Source organism: Styela clava, chromosome 4, assembly GCF_964204865.1.
Source record: "Styela clava chromosome 4, kaStyClav1.hap1.2, whole genome shotgun sequence".
In the NCBI taxonomy this organism is placed as follows: Eukaryota; Metazoa; Chordata; class Ascidiacea; order Stolidobranchia; family Styelidae; genus Styela; species Styela clava.
Window position 1 is genome coordinate 17,559,947 of NC_135253.1, and position 15,417 is coordinate 17,575,363.

General features: G+C 36.5%; 2 protein-coding genes across 2 annotated transcripts; one reads left to right on the plus strand and one right to left on the minus strand.

Moving 5' to 3' along the window:
• The first annotated feature begins 230 nt into the window (after positions 1-230).
• LOC120327116 (uncharacterized) lies at positions 231-3,363 on the plus strand. The gene is made up of 5 exons (XM_039393514.2): positions 231-456; positions 1,285-1,415; positions 1,621-1,712; positions 2,167-2,253; positions 2,711-3,363. Exons 1-5 carry the CDS (start codon positions 334-336, stop codon positions 2,719-2,721), a joined length of 444 nt encoding a protein of 147 aa, XP_039249448.1. The 5' UTR covers positions 231-333; the 3' UTR covers positions 2,722-3,363.
• An 8,879-nt stretch (positions 3,364-12,242) lies between these two features.
• Positions 12,243-15,248, minus strand: LOC120326450 (phospholipase DDHD1-like). The gene has a single exon (XM_039392745.2). It carries the CDS (start codon positions 15,144-15,146, stop codon positions 12,795-12,797), a length of 2,352 nt encoding a protein of 783 aa, XP_039248679.2. The 5' UTR covers positions 15,147-15,248; the 3' UTR covers positions 12,243-12,794.
• Between the last annotated feature and the right edge of the window lie 169 nt (positions 15,249-15,417).

A 15,417-nucleotide genomic window follows, 5' to 3' on the forward strand; every position in this document is an offset into this window, starting at 1 on the left:
AAACTGAAGCTTAATGTGTCGCACTAAACCATTCCGCGATCGCTGTTTTGATATCTCGAATACAGGGTCATGTCTTTAGTATTTGCGTATGTTCGAGTAATAATTGAATTGATGTTTAACTCTGTGTAATGATGAGTCATAATCAAATGAGTTCGAATACGTAAATTCAATTTTATCTTGAATGTGATAAGCATTTTCATTTGTCATTTCCCAATGCAGTAGCCGTGGAATACAAATTTTGGTTTTACTCCATTGACTTTTACTTGACATACAGTTTGTAACTTTCTTAAGATACTTCATGAAGGAATTGATGCGAGTCTCACTGAATCAGAAATGTCCGGTAATTTCATAAGTGGGACCTGTGGCATTTGGTATCACGTCCTTCAAAGGTACAATGCAGCTAATTCGAATTCGGCGGCAACAGCTGATGTCTTCTTTGTTGTCGGACAAGCAGGGGTGAGTTTATATAATAATTATTTAGATATGACACAATGGGATTTCTTGAAAGTGGGAGTTTTAGTAATTGCATTGAAGCCATTCGATGAAGCAATTTAAAAAAAAAACGACATAGTTCTGAATAGAAAAGTAATAATCTATAAAGATCAACAAACAGCACAACGCAGATACAGCTGTCTTCACCCCCAATGTTTGGATAGTTAAAATGATGAAGGCCTACGGTAGGATGAGTGATTCATTATGTGTATCTTCTTTCCATTAGCGACGAAATTGTTTCAACACAATAAGAGAGCTTGGTTCATGGTTGCTAGGTTCTCTCATCCCATTACAAACAATGATATATACTCAAAGCTTTGGCACGGCAATCGAGTAACGAAATAACGCAAAACGATGTCGAATGGCGTTGGTTAAGAAAGAAATACTGCTATATCAGACAAGCAGGGAGAGTCCATGAAACAAGAAAAAGTTGTATGCCGCACTAAAAACAATCAAACCTGCGTCAGTTGAGGCTGAGCGTGCATTTTCAGATCTTGAATTTTTGCCAACAAAATTAGAAATCGTCTAAATGATGACAATCTGCATGATCTGAAGATTTTGTGTCAGTTGCATAAGAAATAAAAATGACCACTTATAATATTTTGTGTGTTAATATTATTAATCCATGGTGAAAATCCCGCCCCCGGGATTTCAAATCTGGTCCCGAAATAGAAACTCTAATCGGAACCATTACATTTGCACCCATGTGCCCTTTCGCCAACCTGTGTTTGAGGAGCGGATATTCGCACCGAAAATGGCATTTTGATTCGTGAAATATAATTTCTTCTAAAGTATTCGAAATTTCCGACAAGCCTGTCTCTGGTTGCCGAACTAGTACCAACCACAACTGATGACTATAAAAGTAAATGCACTGTTACCGGTGAACTTTCTGGATTGATCTTAGGATATACTCTTATTATAACGTAAGTTTTTGTTAGAAAATTTCATACCAGATTTCGACTTTATTATTCTTTTATCGTATTTTAAATAAGTAACAACAGGTGAGTATCAGATATGTAGTCCGATATTACTTTAGGCAGCTATCGTGAATGGGAACTGAGGCGTTTTCAATATTTTGAAAAAAATATTCTATGATTCATTTTGGTTAATTCAAATGTAATATTTCAGGGATGCCGGAGGCCAAATTGCAGAGGCTGAACTCCTCGATCTTGTTACTTGTTACGCTGATTATGCTTGTGACTCGCTACCAAAGGCTTTTGGTAAGTCTTATGATTCCACCATCAATTATGGAATCGATTGAGTAACATACGATTTTTCATGAATCGTAAAAATTAAGTCCATCACCAAAACGCTGGTCCCATTGTAAGGAAAGCTGATTTGATTGTTAAACCATACACGACTGCTTGTGAGCTCAAGTCATTGATTTAATGTTAGAAATTCAAGTGACTGTCAATAATTGTCAAGTAGAGCATTTCATTTTGCGAAGCGAAGTAAAGCCATTGCGAGCATACACTAAATATTAATAGTCTATTAACTTCATGATGGTGAAAATCATCATGCAAAACTTTGTTGTATAAATAGTTGTTGAGGCAAACAATCAACCAAGAAAAGCACAAGTTAACGACGCACAGTGAATAATCAAATCTTTCAAAAGTCGTAATGAGTGTAATTTATTACCAGTTTTAGTAAATATATATATAATTAATCTTTTAGAATGTCAAAATGGAGTGGTAACACTGGAAGGAAATACTCCTTCATGTACCTGCAACGAAGGATGGGTCGGGCCGACTTGTAAATATCGTAAGAGAAACATTTAATTTGAATATTTTTTATTTATTCTAATTTTGTTATTCAACAAATCCCGTAACAATTACATTATATTGGTTTTTGTTACGTGACTGTTGAAAATGTCTGCGAGCAATTTACACTCTGAATCGAAATCACAAGTTTAACGAGGTTAAATGATGACACCCGACTTAATACAACACTCCAATAAATCCTCCCGATACTCATCTCTTAATCTTCGATTTTGGCCTTATGTTTAAATAAATCTATATTTGAACATTGGATGTCGTTGCTTGATAACCAGTTTTAGTTCCTAGCGACTTCCTTTCCCCAAAATTGTGTGTTCAATTTTATTATTTTAAGTTTTTCATTCTACTTTTTTCGGGTTGAAAAAAATAAACATTGACTAATAAATTTTTTCATCAGCGCTTTACCAATAAAAACGTTCTAATTTTTCTCATTAACATTTTAGCAGCTTGCTGAAGTTCATGAAAGAAGCTCCAGATGGGAAGATTTGATTTATTAAATAGTCCATTAGTAGTGTGTTATTTTCTCGTCCTAATATGTAATGTGAATCTCATATTCTTTAGTAACAGCTCGGTAGTTCATGCAGGCAAACTCGGTTCCTACCAGAATTCCATCACAATGTACTGTGGTTGCTGTAGTCTTAGTTTTGTATGTAATGGGATGGTTTTTGTTGTTGCTGTAAACGTTTCGATACAAGGTTTAACTTTTTTCCGTTTCCTGATTACTGTTACACCCAATCACGGGTGTCGGTGCTTGATAAGCAGTATTGTTTTTTTTGCCACCGCCTCCCCCTGTAATGCTATTTTACATATTGTTTGTACAAATTGTATTCACATGATTGTGATAAAAAAAATACTGATAAAAATACTACCCAAAACAAACCAACCCAGTCCGATCAGTACCAGATCTCAGAGATATTCTGGTGAATACTGACAATTGTGAACACTTTATGTGTCCTTATTTCAATAAACTACTGACAAATTGGGATACAAAGTTATGAATGTTGTTTTAAGTTCATGGGAAACATTAACTGTAACAATATTTAACATATTGATATCGTGTTTTACATTAGTCGTTATGTACAGCAGTTCAACCGTAAACTACCTATAGTCTTGTGATAAGTATAAATTATTTGTATACATATTCAGAAATATAATAAAAGTTATAAAGTTTGCTTGTCATATCCTAACTAATTTGATTAGGGTTACCATATTTTTTGGACTTCAAAGCGAGACGCCTCCAAAGACACGACCCCTTAGCTGTGATCCTGTAACTTGACAGTTTCCGATTTTACTACATAGGCCCACATTTAAAGCCATCCCGGCTGTCTTCATTGACCATATTGTCATCGAGAGTTCATGCGCATAGTGTAGCGTTACACAGCAACAACAGCAACGAGAACATGATCGTGTATTATGCTGGATGGCCGAACGCAAAAGCGGTACTTTTAGCTGACTTGGCGGGACAAGACGCTAAAAAGCGGGACGTATGGTAAGCCTAAATTTGATGGAAAGGCCCCAACTTTTTTCCACATGAAGAAACCGTCTTATTGACTTTAATCTGGATTAAATAAGAAATTCCTACCTTTTATGACATCCATCTATTTGCCAGTTTTTGTATAAAATTGGAATTTAGAGTCTGAATATATAACAAACCTGTGATTTTTTGGAATTAGAAAATTGTGAAAAACTTCTGGTGCGTAAATAAGATTGCTTCAAGGTTGATATCGTTGAGGCATTTTAGCTGAAGTACCGAGATGCTTTATAGATGTGAGTGACTCAAAGAAGTTTTCTAGCCTCTGATAATTTTGCACGATTCGTATAGCGGTATTTCTCGAAAGCGGTATAACAGAAAGCTCAACACAGACGTCTCGCCTGCCCAACAAAATGAATTTCCGACGATAAACTTAGAATACCTGCTAAAGGGTTCGTGATGGAATGACATGGGTTATATCGAGTGGTACAATACAAAATATGGGAACGCCACCTGGAGAAGTGCGACAATACGACATGATCTGTGGTGGAATTTAGGGAGTTCGCTCAAAAACGTCATTATTTTAGACGTCAGACAACCGATGCAAATGGGTAAAGAGCAACGCAATTGGAAGTTATGTGTATAATATTTATGTAAAGCTTGTCATGTTAATGTAGCTTGCGTAGTAGGCTAACGAATAGACTTACATATATTTTATAAAACGAAGAAACCTTATGTCAATGAGTTCGATACGAAAGAGAATCTGTTTCTAAATGTTGAAAGTAAAAACACCAGAAAGGGAGATTTTGCAGTTAAAAAGTTATCCCGAGGATTTTCAAAAATATACAAATCCAGATTTTCAGAGAAGTAATTCTAACGACTCCGCTATCTTCTGGATCGCATTGCAGGTAGGCTAACGCGAACCGTTTACGTTAGCGTAGAACAGGGGTCACCAAACTACGGCCCGCGGGCCGGATCCGGCCCGCGACGTCATTTTATCCGGCCCGCGGCGTCATTTTATCCGGTCCGCAATAACACGCAAAAATGGCTAAATTTTTTTCCAAGGAAGATTTTCACGAGCATCGTCGTCCTTGTTTATTTCGTAACATTGGCCAATCGGCAAGATGCAGAAAAGTGACGTAATAACACTTTTGTCACCCTGACAGATTTTCAGTCGTGGTTGTAAACAAAACTTCGTTTTTGCGACTTTGAATGCTACCAGTACGTAACGTTTTCTGCGATACACTTGTACACTCGTGGCGCTTGCTTTCGACGAAACTGTTTGTTTTTCGTGCTAAAATAAACGTCGAATGTGCATTTTGTGCTAACAGTACTGTAATCCCTCGCGTACTGCTCCAATTTCAAAAGCCACACTAACTTTTGTACTGCTTTAATGCGGATATTCATGTAGGTATGCTACAAAAAAATTGAAGTTCATCCGATTTAAATAAAAACTAACGGAGATATCGGAATTTTGGTACCGCCCGACAGCCAATTTTTTCCATAATGATTGTATTACTTTTTTGATAAGAACTGTACTAAATATGGAAAAATAACACATATCAATCACTAATCTTTCGATGTGCGTCACATCTATGGTATATTGAGATAATTTCAGGATTTTATTCTGGCAACGGTCATTGACACCGCCGAAAGATCGTCGCAAATAAACGCTGGAGTTGTGCATGATAGTTTGACAGTGGTTCATTGTGGGTAATAATTAACGATGTTCTGATTGTACGAACTTCATAAAAATTGGTACGTATCAAGTTAGACAAGAAATACACACGTCCATATAAATTTTATTGGTGTCCATAGACAATATCAATAATTTGCACTACGTATAACTGGAGCGTAATTTTTAAAAGCGTCGAATGTTGGGAAATTTATGCGCTAATGAAAAAATTCAAATACCAGATAATAGTTGTTTATTTTATCTAAATTATGTCAAAATTTCATAGAATTTCAAGCTACAGCAGGCAGTCGTTTTTATGAGCGGTATTTCAACACGGCGTAACGGTACTTAGCAGACGTGATGCGTACATTTTTTACCGCGGATTTTGTAACATTTCTAATTCATGACAGCAACGTTTTGATAACAGCTAAACTCAGGATAGTTGTCTAGATATAGAAATCTTGTTAATTTTTTTCCTAGGATGTTCTCGATCTATATTCTGCGATATTCCCAACATTTGTGAATTTATTGTATTGCATTGACAAAAATATTCATCCGGCCCGTTTCAACACAATTTGAGTCATACCCGGCCCGCGGTCAAAAAAGTTTGGTGACCCCTGGCGTAGAACATCAAAAATCCAGGGCTTTTCCCCGTTAATATGTCATATCCGATATTTGTTTTTGATCCTAATTTTTCAAATATATGTATATATATATATATCATCTCGCTTAAACTTGCTTGTTATGATGTTCATGTTAGGCGTCCGTCCTCGACAGCTCACAGCTTTACTCTGTGTCTCGGATTACTGGACCGTGAATCATTCACCGACAACGGTTACGAAACAATTAGAATTTTAGCGTCGACTTTGACAGTTTTTACGTTCCGACAATTTTCAGGCATGCGGTTGTAAACATTGACTCACTTTTTCGTTTTTTGGTATTTTTCAAAATTTCATGCATCCAACAATAAATAACATACGAATATTTATGTTTCTTAATTTTTTAGCTAGCGACGCACTGAACTAACTAGGTAAATCGCGACACGCTTTTCATAAAACGTTTTCATTCATTATGCAAACTTTAATGCGATAGTGCTTGTTTTTAGAATCGATAAGATTGAAATGAAGAATCGCTGATCCACAACATACCCGCATTCCAACTTTGGACTCGTTATTGGACATAGCGACCGTTTTGTTATTATGTTGTTGTTGTTTTTGTTCTTCTTTGTAACGCTTTATCTTTGATTACTGGACCAATCGCATCAAAATTTTCAGTGCTCAAAGATTAAATTTTTTCGCTAGAAGGCTATTACTTTTATTTATGGAGTCGGACCTGCGAGTTTGCTTGTCACAAATTGCTTCGAGAATTGAGAAATTGTGCAGTGAAAAGCACAATCTCATTCAACTCAATGATGTCGTTTGTGTTGTTCTGTTGTAAATAAAACATTATTTATATTATTTGTTTCTTCATTCATTTTTCTCTTTTTTGCTCATCTAAAGGTGTTGTAGATCCGATGACGGAGCAATCCGTGCTTCACACCTCCTGTCATTTTGATATTATTAAAAAATGAGGTTGAAACTTTTTGATTTAACTGACAAATAAAATAACTCTTCCGGGTTGGTTAGGCACAGAAACTGATACGGCATAGCATGGGGGTCTGTCAAAAGTAAGATTCATAAATAGGGGTCTGCGGCCCAAAAAATTTGGAAACCCTGCCTTAGGACTAGGAGCAGAGGTGGGCAACTTCTCTAGTCGGCGGACCAGATGTGGGAAAATGAAGTCCTCGGTGACGCGGATTAGACTTTTTTTTACAAATACTAATTATTTATTTAGGCTAAAACCTACTAATATGCTAATTAGCAATGTTTCTCAATAGGATTACCATTTAGTCACTTCAAGATTTCGTTTGCGAATTCTTCTTCAAAAAAAAAACAATCATTTTCAGCTTAAACAGATTAAGCGATGGATACGGTTAAATAATTATGGCATAACGAGCTCACAAATATCGCAGTAAATTTTGGGATATGGGAATGTAATGTAACTTTAGACCAGTGGTACCCAACTATTTAGGGCTCGTGGACCACTTCCGGGGGCTTTTAGCACTCATGGCCTCCCTGTTTATCATTTCAGTAGTATTTATCGTGTTATTTTGATTGCTAGATTCTTAACCTCATTATGTTCAAACAATTCATGCTCAGCAAAGTGAAAACACCCTGTGAAATAACTTTATGAAGCTATGAAACTAGGGAGAACTAAGAGTTTTCTTGTAAAGGAAAAGGAAAATCAGTTCTGCGCCTATCTATCATTGTGACCCGCGTCCAACTGCTCCGTGTCCTCCTTGGAATGCCACGGGCCGCCGGTTGGGAACCACTGCTATAGACCTTCATTCAACACCAGTTGTGTTCGTGATATATGCTTGTTTATATGAATTGGACGCAGCCAAGGGAGTTGAGGGTCCCCCACTCTTTTGACATTTAAAAATAATCTGTATCATACATACCGCTTGCTTTTTAGCTCTTCAGGACCCACTTAAAACCCACGTTTCCAATTCGCTAGGTGATATGGTCTAACTTGACAATTAGAATTTCCAGAATCTCCCCCCCATTTGAAATTGTCTGGCTACGCCTCTTGTATGAATACCACTTGTACAGTATCTTCGCCAACAGGCATTTTAACGATGTCATCACTTGTTCTGAGAAGAAAATAGGCACGCGAAGGTACTATTTTCGGTTTGTCTTGACTGTAATTAATTCTAATATTTTTGAAGCTAATTTCTAATATAAGAGTATAGGAGTTGTATGAAAAAAAAATTCTGCGGCGATCATAATGGCCAATTTTATTCTGCATTTCGAAGGCATGATATATTAAAGAATCGCTCTATAGACGTACTTTGCTGTCGAAGTTATCAAAAGCATATAAGGAGCTCATTTTCATTCATCTCGTTTGGTACATTTGGTAAAAGGATTATAGATAGCAATCCAGGAAACTTCCAATTTTCTGTAAATCGTTCAAGAATAGAGCAAAATGGTATTGAAAAAGGCGTAGGAATTTACGTCTTACTGCAAATGCCGCAAAATTGCATTAAAAAAATGTTAAAAAGTAATCTATACCACATGTGAGAAATAGATTAAAAAGATCCCTTATTTTAAATGTTGTGTATATGAATCAATAAATTCATTTTACCATTCTATATCGTTTACCGTACTTTCCGTTATGTAGGAATGGAGTATGCCTATATTATTACGTAACAATAGAGTTACTTGCTGTGATTTTGTGAGCTGCAGTTGATTCATCTGCCGAGCCATCAATCACACTGAGTAAATTTACTGTTTTTAATAAATCGTTTACCTGTATTGGAGTCAAAGAGTACTAACATTAAAAATACATGTTTTCAATGCTGGGGATTTGGTCGCGAGTATTCATAAAACTCAGATTTGGGTAGCGTTCAAAAAAGTTTAAGAACCACTGATAGGATTTACCTACTTATCCCGGGGGAGAGAAAAGGCGTCGTAATCATATGTCGAACCACGGCCTTTCGTCGAGTTACCAGTCCGTGTCGGGTATGGGATTAGTTAGCCAGGTATTCCTTTTATGATACATGGACTTGATAGTAGAGGAAGCCGTAACCGCCTAACGGTTACGGGAACCAAACTACGGCGGCGAGTAGTCCAGCAATCCTCTCGCACATGATTAACCCTGCATGGAACTCGAGCCTGCGATGCTGCGAACCCACGGATGGTAATCTGAGGACTGCCAACGTTGTGTTAAATCATTCCGGGACACTTTAATTTCTAGAATTTGAAAATTGATGCAACAGAAGCTTGTGAAACACGGAGCACGCCAAAAGCAACAGTGCGCGTCGTGCATAGGGTTGAGATTTCGGAGCCAGTTTTTGAAATCCCGGTATAGGGACATCCGGGGCATAAGCCGTATAATCCCAGGATTTTTCGGGATTAAGAAAAGATTGAAACAACTTGCATGACAATAAAATCACGTATTTATTTCATGTAATATCGACGCAGAAATATTAGAGCATCTAGGGCAGTGGCTCCCAACCTTTTTTGTCTAGAATATGTGTGTAAGTAGTGATGAAATGAATATTTAATTGTTGATCATACTTTAATATTCCAGTCTTTTTCAAGTAATAACCTTTTTAATATTGTTAAAGCCATTGTGTAACCAGTGAACTGTATATTTAATTGTGGATCATACTTTAATATTCCAGTCTTTTTCAAGTAATAACCTTTTTAATATTGTTAAAGCCATTGTGTAACCAGTGAACTGTATATTTAATTGTGGATCATACTTTAATATTCCAGTCTTTTTCAAGTAATAACCTTTTTAATATTTCTAAAGCCATTGTGTAACAAGTGAACTGTATATTTATTTGTGAATCATATATTAATATTCCAGTCCTTTTTTAAGTATATATAAATACTTATGAATGTTGGTAGCATTTATACAATATTCAATGATTGTTACTATTTTATGGTCATATATTACTGGTATACTATGGTAATGGTACTATATTATGTCATGATGAGCTTATATATAGCATAAGATATACACAAGGGTCGGGAGCCTAGATGACATTAATCGGTCCTGCACACCGACCCGCACAAAACAATATTCAATCACTGTTATTACTGCTGAAATGTTTTCTTTATTGTATTATGTTTGTATATATTAGTTTTGTTTTTGTGGCAATAAATTTCTCTCTCTCGCGGCACACAATTTGGCTCTTAAAATATTCGAGGCACACCTATCACAAAACACGAACATTTTCTACCATAAAGAGTGCGATAGTAGAACGCGAACAACTGGTTAATAGTTACCGATATTACAACTGTTTTTTTACATTGATGTAAACGAGAGCGTCTTCGGAGCACCCCACATTATTTTAAAAGTTGCGCGGCCGCACGGGTAATACGTGGTCTTCAAACGCGCCGGCGACCACGCGCCTCGGTGTTGCTCGCACTTCTCCGTTCCACGTTACGCCCTTATTATTATCACATGTACTCTCACTTTTTCACAATCTAATATGTTTCTCACATTGCCAAAATCCTTCAATAGTGTTATTTTCAGCACTCGCGAGAGAAATGAAAGGGGCAAACAAACTGCATATATTTCATTACAACAAATAATTATTACCGCTAAAAACAATAAATAGATTTAAAGTTGTCATAAACAAATTTCACCGTTGGACGTAAATTCTCACGTTATGAATTTTGTGCGAGGCCAGAGCAGAATTTGAAGGCAAAGTTCATAGCATTTACTAGGTAGAAACGCTTATTCGACTTTTCAGACCACAGAAACTATCTGAAAAAGATAACCGTTTTTGTGTTCAAGATATGAAATAATCGTCAATTCCACCACGCTTCCGTGAAGTAATACAATTTACTAAATTTATGAAGGTTTTTTTAAGTTTCATTGTATCAGTGTTTGGTCTACCACGCGCCTTGCCAGATTATTGGCGTGATTACAGATCGCAGGGGAAGGGCAAATTACTATATTTTTATCGAATCGAATAATTTTAACGAATTGTCGAATATCGGGTTGAATTCGGGTTTTTATTCCGATTTTTATCTTTTGGATCGGCTTTGATCTTTCTTGTTACCGTTTGTAAATTGACTGTCCCAATTTTAAGCTAAAATATTACCATTTCTGACGCCGGAATGCGGATATTTATGAAGACTATAGTTGAACTACTTGATTTTATTTTTCTTACGTGGTTGTTTTATTTTCGCATTAAATGTGAAAACCCTGCAAAGTCATTGCGTGAATTCTGAATGCTATTTTGAGTTCAAATGATGATCAAATAAGTCGGCAATACTAGGATAGGATTTACATATTTACTTAGGAAAGCCGATAAGACGGCTTATCCATATGGCGAACCACGGCCTCTCGTCCGGTTACCATTCCAAGTCGGGTATGGGATTAGTTTTACTGTATTGTTTGTTTTCGGAAGCATGGACTTGGTGGTGGAGAAAGTGGTGGCGCCGCGCTAGTCTAATAATAATTCCTTGGTAACACTAATTCCAATTAGTCTGACTTACTCAAACTGTGAGCGTGGATGGCTTTTTTCAAAATAAAACAGTATAACCGGCCATTTGTGAGAATATCTATATGTGGATAACAAAGCCTCAAAATCCCGGAATTTTTAAGAAATAATTGCGGGATCGGGATGTCGTTCAATTCTATGATAATCGTAGCCCAGCCCGGGACACAGGACGCTTCACGTCAATTCCGGGACGGTTGGTAGCCCATTTGAGGTGTCGTGGAAAGCATATTGCCAGACCGCCAAGACACCGCTGATCTAATAGGACGCCAAAAAAAATCTTTGCGCAAAATTGAAACAGCCTTGGGTACCTTTTCATAGAAGGTGTTCACATCAGAGTTTTCGTTTTACGTAGGGCTGGGCATTTTCGAATACCTTGTGATTTCAGAATCGAATCGAATAATATATTTCGAATCGAATCGAATCTCGAATACTTGAAAATATATAATTGTAAGCGATTTTATTATAGTAATTGGTCCTCTCAACAAATGAATTACCGAAGACATAGAATAAATCACCCAAATAGATTACTGAGCGCTCACACAGAATAACAAACACGTTTTATCAATAACTCACTACAGAAAATAGTCATATGTCAGAATTTCGTTGAAAAAATACGACTTCAATGAAAAAAAAATTGAGGAATTCACCTCGACCATTAGCGGAAGGATAAAAACAAGATGGCGGCGATTCGAAATTTAGCTTTGAACCGATTCGAATAATTTACTATTCGATTCGATTCGAATATTCGATTCGAAATGCCCAGCCCTAGTTTTACGACACCTAAAGGGTAAAAGTGATAAGCCGAACACATCAAATTTATATACTAATTCATATAATGTTTGACACCACAATAAAATAGATCACAAAATTTTTGTGGCTACTAGACGAAGTTTTAAATGGCTAGCAATCTAGCATGGTACCTTATTGATCTAAAGATCAACATATGAGACTAAACAATGTTACAATTCGGAAATGAAAAACAATGTTTTGCATTTTAATTTAGAGGGGCAATTTGGTTTTCTGTTTTGTACATAAACCCCCAATACAACTTTAACCTTAGAAAATACAAGTTGAACAAAATGTATACCAGATTATATAATTCCACTAAAAAAAAAAGATCTCAATAAGTTTATGCATCCTTTGCGCCATGGAATATAATATACCATAAAAGAAATTAAAATAACCAATAAACTTAAATTTTTGCCATAGATCAGGGGCTTAATATCACCCAACAAAAAAACTAAAGCACTCTTTAAAACACTAAGAAAAATATAATTAATTGCACAAATAAGTTCACAGTGTTATGAATCCTATTTATCATCAAGGCCGTATATTTTGTGTCATTGCTGAAGGAGGGTGAATTTGCATTAAAACAAATAACGCCACATCTTGACTATTCCAATATGATGTGTGAGAAGTTATTGAGGCATATCCTAATCTACTTTCAGTAAATCCTTCCTGAAGTTCATAATCAAGACGAAGCTCTAATCCCAGGGAGCTGTTTGAAACAGTATCAGACTGAATATCTGGCTCAGTGATTCTAGTTTTCACATGACTATTCATTTTTTTTTCTTTTTGCAGTTCAGTAGAACAAGCAATGCTTACAGACTCCTCACAATCTGTTACTGGTACTGAATCTTTGATTTCGGACAAGTCTTCTTCACCTGGGGGAGACGAATTTAGCGAAAGGCCGTCAACACTTTTCAAGTTGGGAGATGATGAACCACGAGCCCTACCTAATATTGCTTTTCCAACTCGAAAAGCACCTCCAGAAATGGCTTTTAAATATGATGACCTTCTTTCTATGTCTGGAGAGGACACAGGTCCGTTCCCAGAGTTCAAAGACTCGTTATCATCTATTTCTGTGTCCTTTTCGAAAAATTCATTTTTTGAATCCTCTGGGTCTTCTGTATCTGACATATCTATTGAAGTACCATCAGTGTCAATGCTTGGTTCTCTCTCGGATAATTTCACCAATTCCTTGTTTGCTTCTGAACTGTATGGCTTAGCACGCATTTCAATATAAGGTGTTTTGTGTACTGCATTGTGCCAATGTACTTGTAATGGTGATATACTTGAATAGTGGCTGACAATAAGAGGCTCAAATCGATAAGCTACCGGATCTGAAGGATGATATATGTTAAATATACGGCGACACACATTTCTTGGAATAATATCGTCCTGTGTGCCTGATGCATTAGATGGCCTCTGTCCACGAAGAGAGAGGAAAACTGCAAGAGGTGAACCCACACAGAAGAAATTTTCAACGACGAATCCTAATCCCTTCTTAGGCTCTTTTTCACACAGAACATGAGATTCAATGTTTGCAATTTTTTCCTTGGCCTTCTTAAATTGAGTCAACTCGTTTTCGAAACTCTCCGTTGAGGAAAAATACATTAAATCAGGTTCGGACTTTTCAATATTAAAATTATTTTCATTTTGTTTTTTCAAATATTCTTCAAAAAGTGACTCCGGGGACCAACATGTCATAATATCGTGCATTATGACTGAGCCTAGTGAATGAGCAAATATTGAAATTTTTCCAGCAAAATCTGGATTACGCTCCATGAACATTCTGTGGAGACGAAGTAATTCCCTATGCAAACCATTGACAATTTCAGCCCTGTACAGTGGACTTGTATAATACAATATATCCATTGCATTATTGTTTAAAAATTGACGTAATCCTTGGCCTTTCTTTGGTGTTAAAATATCAACAATACCATCATCCAAAACAAGCTTCGATCTCCACTCAACAGGTAAAAATTCTACTCTACCAGTATAATGTGCAAAATGTTTTGCCGCTACTCTATCACAAGTCACTCGAAATGCATTTGTATTCCGAACAATTTTATGCCTATCTGATTTAGCCCCAATACCATGAACAACAAAAACCAAATGTTCAACTGGAGGTGTACAATCTTCATGTGCTGCCTCCTCACAATATCCCCTTTGTAATTTATTTCCACTAGTTGATGTTTTTGACGCTCCGAATTTTTGAACAATATTCCGCAATGCTCGATATGACACAGCATCACTGTGTATGTATATATCATTTACACTATACCAATCAACATGACAATTCTCAAGCTTAACACTATGCATTGCTGTGCTTCCCACTGCTTTTTTTACTTCATCTAATGAGCAATCTTTCCAACGTTCAATGTGATTTGCTTCAATTTTATCTGCCAGTATCTCATCCAAAGGGATATAACTTCCTCCATAGAACCATGTACCACGAAGAATATCAACAGCTTCTTCCACACCCTTCAAATTAAATGAAGACCAATAAACAGGATAGCATTTTCTATCAAGAACATCAACTTCATACATTCCCCCTCGAACACAAACTCGTTTGATTTCACTGTCAGATCTTGACACGCATCTCCATTCTGATTCAATGCTGATAGAATCATTCCCATTGAAAGGTTTCCACTTTTTTTTCTTCACACTTTGGTAAAACCACCTTACTTCTTCAATATTCAATCCTTCCACTTTTTCTACATATCTTGAACTACTCCGTTGAAGTTCTTTGAAGTCCTGTTTCGCATTAGGCAGCAATGCATTTGTGGAAGAAACTGCAGCATTGTCTAGTTCCACAATATCTTCAAATTCTTCATCAACAATTGTGGGTATTTTTACTCCAGGTAACTCATCATTGTTTATGCTCATGTTTATTTATTTTTATAACATATTTTCCTATATATTGTACCCTATATTATCCAAACTCTTGGGTGAGCAGGGCTAATTCTAAAAAAAAGTCACAAGATACAGAGATAGGATAGATTTACATATTTATTCCGGAAGGCACGGAAGCCAATGAGATGACTTTAAAATCATATGATATGGGGAACCACGGCCTCACATACGGTTACATTTGTCGGGTATGGGATTAGTTGGTACGACTACGGACCTATGGTAATGTAGGTTAGGGGGGTCTAGC